The 10,830-nt window shown below is 37.9% G+C and overlaps 1 protein-coding gene across 1 annotated transcript; it reads right to left on the reverse strand.

Annotated features, from left to right (window-relative positions):
- Positions 1 to 2,183: 2,183 nt before the first annotated feature.
- Positions 2,184 to 4,339, reverse strand: LOC149203058 (uncharacterized). The gene is made up of 2 exons (XM_089403335.1): positions 3,912 to 4,339; positions 2,184 to 3,168 (listed from the first exon to the last, which is right to left on the reverse strand). The coding sequence occupies exon 2, from the start codon at positions 3,146 to 3,148 to the stop codon at positions 2,465 to 2,467; it is 684 nt and encodes a 227-aa protein (XP_089259461.1). The 5' UTR covers positions 3,149 to 3,168; positions 3,912 to 4,339; the 3' UTR covers positions 2,184 to 2,464.
- Positions 4,340 to 10,830: the final 6,491 nt, after the last annotated feature.

The raw sequence follows: 10,830 nt of genomic DNA on the forward strand, positions 1-10,830 counted from the left end.
TGTCAATTATACATCATTATGGTATACACTATTATTTATATATTTGTCAATTATACATCATTATGAATTCATGGGCCCAATAGCATACATCTCACAACAACTACCACCCAGAAACCATATTTGTCATTACTCCGTGTCAGTTTTGTTCCTCTTCTGATATTACGACATTAAAACACAATTCTCAAATAAACATCCTCATCTGTTCATACAAATAAACTATCAATGGTAGTTTGCAATTAAATCAAAAGCAGGACAGGTAAATAAATATTGTTCTTCGTGTGAATTACCATTTACAACATGAAACAAAATTCAACATTACAGCACAATGAAACTCATTTTTTCCTTTTGATTAAAAACAGCTCCCAAAGTGATTTTCATTCATGATGTGTATACACTTCACTCGCTTTCAGATATAGAGTGATTGAACAATACCCAGTGACCCATTGCATTATTCCTCTCAGTAATCACTTCCTTTTAAGTGGGCATTTCATGCACTATACGAAAAGAGATTCCGAACCTACAATGTTACAGATGGAAAATTCTGGAGGAGAATAGACATTCATAATCTTGACCAACCACGCCCAAACAGAAACGTTAAAATTACCATCAAAATAATAAAACGTCCCCTATCAAAGTCAAAAAAGTGCACTTACCATTCTTTAAAAGACCACCTAAATCTTAGAATAAAATATGATTATTTAGGGTAACAAACCATCTTCTTAAAACATTTAAAGCTGAGCTCTCCTGTAAATTACTAACAAAGGCACTAACACATTCTTAAAAACTTCTTAAAGGCAAAGACATCTATATCTCAGACATTGTTTTGTCTTTCTCGAAACCAAACCAAACACTACAGTCCTGCTCTGCACTTCTGATAAATTAAAACCATGTGTGTTTACTAGTATAATAATTGACACCCATTGCCAGCCACAGAGTAGAAGCTCATTTCCCCTCCCTATATAAGCAAGAGAGTCTATCTTTAACATTCAGCTTCCCTTTGAAGCTTCCCTGTAACATACTAAGTGTAACTCATCACTTCATGAATATTGCATAGAGCAAAAATTGATGGAACCTACACAATAGCAAACGCTGCATTCATGCATCACAATAATCAGATTCTCTGGTGTTAATCTCAGCAGGTAAGAAACTGAATGTATCAATCAATATATCACATATCTGCATTTAAAACTTGAGTCCACAAATGGCAGAGCAACAAAACTACCAAGACATCAAAAGTATATCTTTGACATTGATCACTTTAATTTTTCAAAAAGCAAGCCAGCCATTAGGGTTTAGAAGGAAAACACAAATGACATTAAAATCAAAAGCTTCAAGATGCAATATCAGAAGAAACACCCTAAGAAAACCGTTTTATTGCACCTCTGCCACTCAAGACTCCAAATGTTAAAAGATTATTTTAGCAATAAGATTTTGGAACCACACGTTGACACTAAAATAACCGAAATCATTCAACCTGCATATTACGGGACCACTTGACAACAGCTGTAGCTTAGTTAAAAGCACCACCACAAAGGCAGCCATACTTTAGAAACAAGTATCAATACAAAGTAGCTATAGCTAATGGAAAAACACCAGTAGCTCCATGCTTTCAAAAAGAAACATACATTATGCCCTCACATAACAAACTATTTACACAAGCATAGGACATGTCAGAATGAATATAGAGACCTCTAAGTAAGAACTGAGCAACATTGATAAAAGCAACAAAATGTACCACATCAATACAACATATAAAGCCACAGGAGACCAACTGAAACTCTGTTCTATCCAACTGCACAAACAAATATTACCAGCTAGTGCACCAACTAATATTAAAAATATGTTCTTGCATTACATATTTTGCAATTCAAAGACCATATTCCGTTGGTGATAAAATACAAAATGACAATAAGAACCAAGGATGAAAGATGCAATCAATAATGTTTTAGAACCATGTGCTTCAACACTAAAATAACCAAGATGGGAGTTCAACCTGCAAATTATAATACAAAACAGCTAAAAGCTTTGGAAAAAGGGCCACTGCAACGATAGCCATAGCTTAGGAAACAAGAACCATTACACAACAGCTATATCTTATAGAAAAGAACCTGTAGCTCTGTTCCTTCCAAAGAGTAACATGCATTATGTAATCAAATAACAAACTACTTATAAAAACACAGGTGTCAAAACGAAAATAAAGATCCCGAGTGTCAACGGTTTGAGAGCATAGATAAAGTGAAACAATAAAATATACCATATCGATAGGACCAATACCGACCACTGAAAGCCAAAGGGAATTCTGTTCTGTCTAACTGCAAAAGCAAATATTACTACCTAGTTCACCTAATACCAGAAAGATGATCTTGCATTCCACATTTCACAATTCAGAGCATATATTCTATTGCTCATCACTGCGGAAAACTTATCATCGAGAGCCCCAAAACAGTTTTATCAGGTTCATCATCTAGTCGCTGTCGTCGTCATCGTCGTCGTCATCCCCACTCATATTTGCAAACTGATAAGTCGTAGGCTGTGAAGCTCGTCTACGTGTTTTTGAGGGAAGAATATTTGAAGGATCGACCTCCTGCAAAGGATCATCAGACAAGTCACCTCCATCATCATCACTGTCACCTTCAGCATCACTACTACTTTCCTCCACTTTTGCTTTCGCCTTTCCCTTGTCTTTCATAATTCCCTTTCCCTTCTCATCCCTGCCCTTCCCATTTGAACTACTAATTCCTTTAACAGGAGCTTTTCCCTTGGACTGAGGAGGCAATTTCTTTACAGACTTGGATTTTATATCATCTTCAGAATCCTCATCAGACAGTTCATCATCATCTGATTCAGAATCGAAATCCTCTTCCTCCTCAGACTCCTCGTCTTCATCAGTCTCATACCTGTCCATCTTGCTTACACGCTTTGCCTTTACCTCTTCCTTGTGCTTAGACTTAGCCTTAGTCGAAGAAATTGGCGCAGATGTCGACTTTCCCTTGCTACCAATTCCACCAACAGGTTTACTAACAGGTTTGCTAACAGGTTTGGCAGGATTCAAAGAACTTTTCTGCCTTTTCTTTTTTTCCCCGCTCTCGGCTTCGGCCTTTCTTTTGGCCGCCAATGCTTCCAGGATTTTTTTTCGGTCCTCAGGCATGGTTGCAGTAACGTAAGATCCTGAAAATAACAAAAAATGAACACTAATTCTCAGTTCAATGACTCCAAAACAGATATATTAATAAGTAGTTGGCTGTCAATAAGAAAGACCTGGGCACAGAAGCTTTCAGCTAGGTCAAAAAGATATTATCAAATAAGTGGAAAAGATATTATCAAATAAATAGAATGCGTCAGCCTATGAAGCTTCGATGCTGAAGTGAAACACAATAAATCCTCTGGAATGAACACAATAAATCCTCTGGAATGAACCCTCACCGCACTAGACTATGGCAACCGGAAATTATAAGAAACTGCTCGAGGTAAATCTTCTTGAACAAGAAATTTAGAATAAAAAAGAAACCTTGCAAGCTACATATATTTTATTTATGAAAGAAAAACAACTGAGCAACGCTCGCATGTATGAAGCCTGGGCATAATTCCAAACAAAAGTAGAACAGGAGTGCCGGCACAGAAGAGCGGTTTACCTCAGACAGAAAAATAACAAAAAATAAGTTTTCGTTAATGAGGATTTTTCCGTGTAATAGAAAACCTCACGAAACCTCACCTCCACTTTTTGCAGTAAGAACAGAGAGTAATTCAAACATGCCCGGATAAAACCCGAAAATAACCTCGAGATCTCGACATATTAGTCAGATTATAGTAAGGAGAGGGTTTTGCTTCACTCAAGAGCGATTCTTTTAAGTCCTATTCTAACAAAATATAGCCAAAACCGACAATTTGCAAGGAAAAAAAATAGTACAAACCCTATTAGCCGATAGATGCCTCTAGACGCTGGAATTGAGCCTGAATTGTTCAGATATTCACCGCGGAGACGAAATAATATGCACGCAAAGACTCGAAGCTAGCTTCAGACCAAAAAGAAAAGATACCAAAATGCCAGATACTGTTTATCCCGTGACTACAGCCATACTCAGATAGCCATAACCCTTTTCCAGAGCTCCAGTGAACGAGCACCGACGAGACAGCGCATTTCCTTCTAAGCGCTTGGTTTTCCAAAAGCGGTCATTTGTATTAGGGTATTGTAGAGGTTTAGCTTAGCACAGGCTCAGCGCGGGTACGAAACTCAAAACGACCGATGGAGAGATATCTGTCATGTATTGTTAGGTTAGTTGTACACTGGCAATTTCCTAAGAAAAGGAAACTAGCATATTTTTAGCACTGCTTAAAAAGTGTTGCACTGGTCTATACCTAAACCTTCTATGTAGATATTTATATCGATGAGACTAAATTTTCAATGGTTTCGGATTTCAATTTTTACTTAATAGATACTCCGCCTTTGGATTCCAAATTTATTTAGTAGATAGCTTTTTTATTGTAAGATTTGTATGTGATTTATTTATTGAAAGTTAAAATGTATTTATAAGGATGTTGTCTAGTATTTCTCAAGAAGCTTGTACTTGAAGGGTTATTTCATTATTATAATTATCTATATAAGGTTTGTCGTTAATTGGAAAGGCTATAGGGCTAAATTTAGTTGAATAATTTTGGAGTTATTAGTGGTTATTGTATTTATTTATTACTAACTTGTTTTTCACTTGTTTTTCATTTATATATTAAAAGGGAAAAAAAAAGGTGTTTTTTTATTTTTTTTAAATAAAAATAATTGTTTATTAGGAGAGGTAGGATTCGTCTGGTATAAGGAATGAAATGTGACGTAGGAAAGTAAATGAAATATATAGAGAAATATATCAAAGATTACAATAATATGGTGAAAACCCAAATTTTGTTAATAAATGAAATAGCATAATATTGTAAAACTCAAACAAGCTAAAATGGTGGAAGTTATCTCTCGAAAGATTAAGATGGTGGCTATCTGCATTCACAAAAGCTATTGCAAGAGGCTGAAAAAATGGTATTGTAATATAAATAAAGATTCCTAGAGGTCCAAAAACCTAAGCTCAGAAGATGAAATGTCAAAAGGTTTACACGCCCCAAGGTGGTTAGTTGGCACATTAACTTCCAAGGGTGCAACTTTTGCATACAATATCTATTTCGGGTGCATGATAACTCATTGAAAAGAACTATCCAAGGAATGTAACTTTTGAATGGGACCAGAGCATGCCATAATAACTTTAGGGCCCCTGAATTGCTAAAAAAACATCGTTTAGGGCCTCAAAATGGGCTTGGAAGTTTGGGACTAAAAAATCATTAAAAATAAAAAATAAAAAATAAAAATAAATAAATAAATAAAAGCAAAAAAAGCAAAAAAAAAAAAAAAACACTACCAAGAAGATAGAGAATTGTTGAGACAGTAGAAGAGGTGAGTGGCCACTGATATCCTCATGGATCATTCCTCCCCCCTTAAGTAGTAATGGTCTCCACTACATCAAGTTCCCTTGTCATATGGGGAAACTTCTACTGAATTTGGCTCTTGATGGGCCACTTGCCTTTGTAAAGAAATTGTCATGCTTTGACAACTCGATAGAGTTGTATGTGTTGCTGGTGGGAATCCTTTGTCTTGACGTCCATGATCCTACCTATTATAACTTGTTCAATGGAATCAACATTGAGTTCTATGGGGGCCAATTACGTGGTTGCCTTTGAGGTGTCCAATAAAGGTGGAAAATACTGTCAAAGTAGCTCCACATTAAATATTGGGTGTAAGCCAAGGAAAGGGGGATTGCTCAATTCAAAATCATTTCCACCCACATCCTTGATGATGTATAAGGCCCATATCAAGGTGGTATGAGATTTCCTATGTCGGCTTGTGAGGTGTTATTTCTGTAAATGCAACCGCAGCTTATCACCAACCTGAAACTTATGTTGAACCTTGTGTTGGTCATGTTGTTGCTTGTACTTGGCATTAGCTTTTTGTAGGATATCATGAACTTTTGTTGGAGGTGGTGGATTTGATCAACAAATTTGGTTGCCCTATCTGCCTCAACCTGAGCATGGGAGGACTCTGTTGGTGAAGATGAAATAGGCATAGCTATAGCAATTGGGGTCAATGGTTGGAATCCCAAGCACGCCTGAAAAGGAATGTGGCCAGTAAAGCTATGAAGAGCTTTGTTATAGCTACGTTGAACATATGGAAGGTTTTCATCCCATGTATGCAGATGTTTGGAGTTGTACATGCACAAGATATGCATAATCATCTTGTTGACCTCTTATGTTTATCCATTTGAATGGGGTTGAAAGGTAATTGATTTGGTTAACTTGGTATCCATGAGAGACCATAGGTTGAATGCAGAGGTGTCGGGGAGCCTATTGTCCCTATCTAAAATAATGGTCTAGGGTAGCCCAAAATGAATCGAAACATGCTCAAAGAAGAGTTTAATAATGACTTCAACTGTGATACTCTTCTTGCATGGTGTCAAAATGGACATCTTAGAGAATTGGCTAACAACCACAAACACAAAATCATCACCATGTTTGGTGGATGGAATCCTTGACATGTAATCCATGGGGACTGACTCATATGGCTTGTTTAGGTAGGTAGAGAAGTGTACAATCCCTACTTCTTGATGGTTAGTTTAGGAATGGCATATGTAGTGCACAATTTGATATATTGTTGGACATCTTATTGAAGCCTCGACTACAAGAAATACTTCCAAATAATTGTTATTGTCTTCTCCACACCACAGTGCCCTACCGCCTGACTGTAATGTGCCTCCCAAATCATCTTGGCACACTCGCTTGAAAGAACTCGTAGGTGGCCCAAGTAGCATAAGAGCATATCCAACTATCTCCTTGAAGGATAATAGTAGTAGAAACCCTAAGAAAGGAGAATATCTCCTTGACGGATAAGCTAGCAGAAGTCATGAATGATAGAAAAGGGTAGCATGGACTTTTAGAAATCAGGGATCATGATATGGCATCTTTAAAAGCACAATTGGAAGAATATGAAAGAAGTAAATATGTTTTGGTGAATTGGTTGGAAGAAAAGAAGCAAGATTCTGAAGAGGACTTACAAGCTTGTCGAAGCAGCAAAAGAATTTGGTCACTTGAAGGTCGAGGTAGAAGAGGCAAGCAAAAGAGAAGAATTTTTGACAATGCATTTTAAAGAAAAATCTAAGGAACTAGATAAACTTCAAGTAGAGATTGAAGGGGAAATCATCTTCTGAAGTTGTTTCAATAAGAGCTTACATTAACAAGCTCAACAAAAGATTGAGGATTTCACAAGTATTTGATGACATTATTAGTTATCAAAGATCTTCAAGTGATAGAATAGGTCTTAGCTATATAAGTAAGCCTTCTTGCAAATAGGACTCAAGAGATGAAATTCAAGAAAAGTTCGAAGACAAAGATGAAGGCCAAACTAGAAGTGTTGCTACTCTAGTTTGTTGCACCAATACTCTCAAGATGACCCATTATGAAGTAGACAACAAGGTAATGAGCAATGAATATCATCAAAATCCTCCTCCAAGGGAAAATGACTTCAAAAGATCATCAAGGGAATCTTTCCAATCCAAGTATACATGTACATTTTTTGGTTATTTATTTCTGTGTACAGACTTTGAAAATAAGGTTAGGGATTGTAGAGCATATGAGAGAGATGGTTATCAGTCTTCCGAAAGAAATTTTGAAGGAAGATTGGATTCATATGGTTTCAATGATAGAAATTATGTGTCAAGTACTCCCTCATTCAAGTATTATACAAAATGATTTAGATGCCACAATATATGTCACATTACATGAGAATGCAGCATAAGGTTCCCTAAGTAAACCAGGGAAGGAAAGGGTTCTTCCATGCAAAGAGAAAGACGCATTAAGGTTTGGAGAAGAAAACTTGTTGAGCTAGAAGTTGAACTTTCCTTGAGTGATCAAAGCCCTGACATGAGTTGTTGATCATGTTATGTGCCCTAAAGTAGAACCCATGATTTCTTCACTTAAAGTTCTACCTAATAGAGGAGTTTCTTGTTCGAAGATTATTATGACAGGTATGCTTTGACCAATAGCAATAATTAGCTTGGGTGCCAAGGTGAAGGTATGGAGGAGAAAAGTAGGCATGATGATAATATCTTAGCATTTATTTTGATCTAGTATATAATGCAGATACTGACACTCATTAAGTAGGAAGATTCGAAAAAAGAAAGAAAGAATGAAGCATTTTTGTAGTCAGACAAAGGGAGAGTTCATTACATTCACATGAACATTAGGTCCTCAGGATAATTCATAATTAATATGAGAATCCAGGTACTCATCAATGAAGGAAGCATTATCTCAGGGGGAGTACAGGAAAAAATATAACTACCAACATAAGCATGGTTTCAGGGGGAGAGAGTTTATCAACAGGAAAGAAGCATGGTTTAGTCATGTCCACATGATCATCCAAGAATAGGTACTCATGCAGGATCATCAGCATTGAAGTTTTCTAAATATATTTGTGACCCTTCTCCATTGATATCAAAGGGGGAGAGTTTGCATAAACATTAATGTAAAGGAGAACATGCATATATCAACGAATGAAGAATCTTCATAGGGGAAGACCTCTTGTTATAGGTTTGAAATCAGATGACCATCAATGTATAGTGGTGATTCCGCATTTTCAGTCAGCAGTCATCCTCACTGGACTGCGTATTGCGCAGTTCCAGTCAGCATTCAACCTCACTGCAGCTGAGACTGTGCAATGTGTAGTTCCAACTGACAGTCTCCCAGCTTCCCGGAGTCAAGGTTACGCAATCTTGCCCAGCAGTCACCAGTTTGTTGCCCGAATATTTTTCGAGTTGCTTGATGTTTTTAACTGATATTGTCTCATCGTGAGTGTCTTCTCTGTCTCTAGGTACCACAAGTTTTTGAGCAGCTTCTCAACGGTACAGGTATCATGGCCTCCAAGAGAGCTAGATCAAAAGGCACAGTTGAAAGAAGTACTGGAGATGTGGTTGAGCAGGGGTTTATGAGCTTGCCCGTGTACACAGACACACACCTATTCAATGAGAAAGACATCAAGATCACATGGCAAGACATCAATACTATTTTCTCAGGCAACTTTGATGAGAATCTGGAGGACCGATAGATCTATGTCAATATACATAAGTCAGGATTGTACAAGGTTGCATGTAGGTTTCCCATGTTCCCTTGCGCAGATGTTCTACTGGATTGTCTCACACATTGTTCCTAAGACAACGATACTGAGAAGTGCCAGTGGAGTGTTATAGACATTTTTGTGCCTTACAGCTATAAGCATGAAATGTCCATAAACCAAGGGATCCTAAGTCCCTAAAGATGTTGTTCCAGCTCCTAAAGAAACAAGGTCAACAAATTACAGCTTCTCCCAGAAGTTCTCCACCAGAAACTGCTCAAAACTAGTCAAATCGGGATCAATTCAGATGCTCCACTAGCTGCCTGTGTTGCAAAGCACCCAAATACACTGGCTAGGTGCATTGCAATGCACTTGAATGCACTACCAGGGTGCGTTGAGCAGGAAATGACAAGTGGCAGAGTCATTCAACGAGGTGGAGAGACAATGGAAGCTTCCAGAATCTTCTCCAATGACACTTGCCTCACTGAATTCGACCAGTGATGAGTAAGAGGCTCTCAGTCTCCAAGTGGAAGCAAGAATTGACAGAGAGAAGCCACTAATCAACTCATGGGATGACTCATCCCCTTTGCATACATCTATATATGGATCCCTCACCAAGAGATCCAGGAGGCTGGAATTTTGTACTTTGCAAAGAATTGTTGTTGGTTTCGAGATTGAGATTAGTGTATTGGGTGATTTATGCTTTGTTGGAGGTGAAGAAGGGATTCCTTTGCTGGGAGGTAGATGCTGGATCGGGACTCACTTGGTTGTATCTCTTCCTGGATCTTCTTACTATATCAATAAAATTGTTTGAGTTTCTCCTACATGCTTGTGTATCAATGATGTTTTGTTATATATGCATGTTTAGCTTAAATCTGATCCTAAGCTATTTATGAATGTAAATCTATGTCTTTGTGTAGTCTTCCTCTTCTATGATCTTGCAGGAACTTGGTGAAGCTGGGCGAGTAAGGGAGCAGGTAGCGGGAAGCAAACAAAGAGGAGAGCGATTGGATCAACAAACTAGCACAAGACACAGGTTAGTTCATCCTTCCTCTTCATTTACATTTCATAAAGAAGAATACGAAAACAGTTTTCCTTGTTTGTTGCTAAGGCACTATCACACCTTAGAGTGGGATAGGGGCGTTCTGAGTAGACACTTTTCCCAACAACAAAATGGCGACTCCGCTGGGGAGCGTGTCTAGTTAGTTTATTTGTGTTTCTATTGTTGTTCATCTCATAAACTTAAGAGTAGCGAATCGAACTGCATTTTCCATTTACAAATGCAAAGTAGACATCTGCTACTCTAGTCCATTCACTGGGCCTGTTTATGATCTGAACACTTGACTCACAAATGATCTGATTACCCTTTGTGATAGCTCTCAAACCTCTTGTAAATCAACCCTCTGATTGTGCACATTTGATTGCTTTTATCTAGCCAAAAATCATAGATTAAACTGCAAACCGTGACCCAGAACCCAGAAGAAATTCTCATTTCTGCTTCAGCGTAGGCTCTGTGAAGAGACTCTGCATTTCAGCACAGTTCCCGAGAGGGCTACCTGCGTTGCAATTCAGTTTCTCTGTGTAGCAGGTGCGTTGATCAGCCTAGCCCTGCCTAGCTGAGGTTCTTTCCTCACTTTTTCCAGTTTTGCCTCTGATTTTTGCAGCCTGTTATCAGTGTGTATACCTATCTGAAAACCCCT

Source organism: Pinus tabuliformis, chromosome 2_1, assembly GCF_031772625.1.
Source record: "Pinus tabuliformis cultivar Carrire ecotype Pingquan chromosome 2_1, CPIR1, whole genome shotgun sequence".
In the NCBI taxonomy this organism is placed as follows: Eukaryota; Viridiplantae; Streptophyta; class Pinopsida; order Pinales; family Pinaceae; genus Pinus; species Pinus tabuliformis.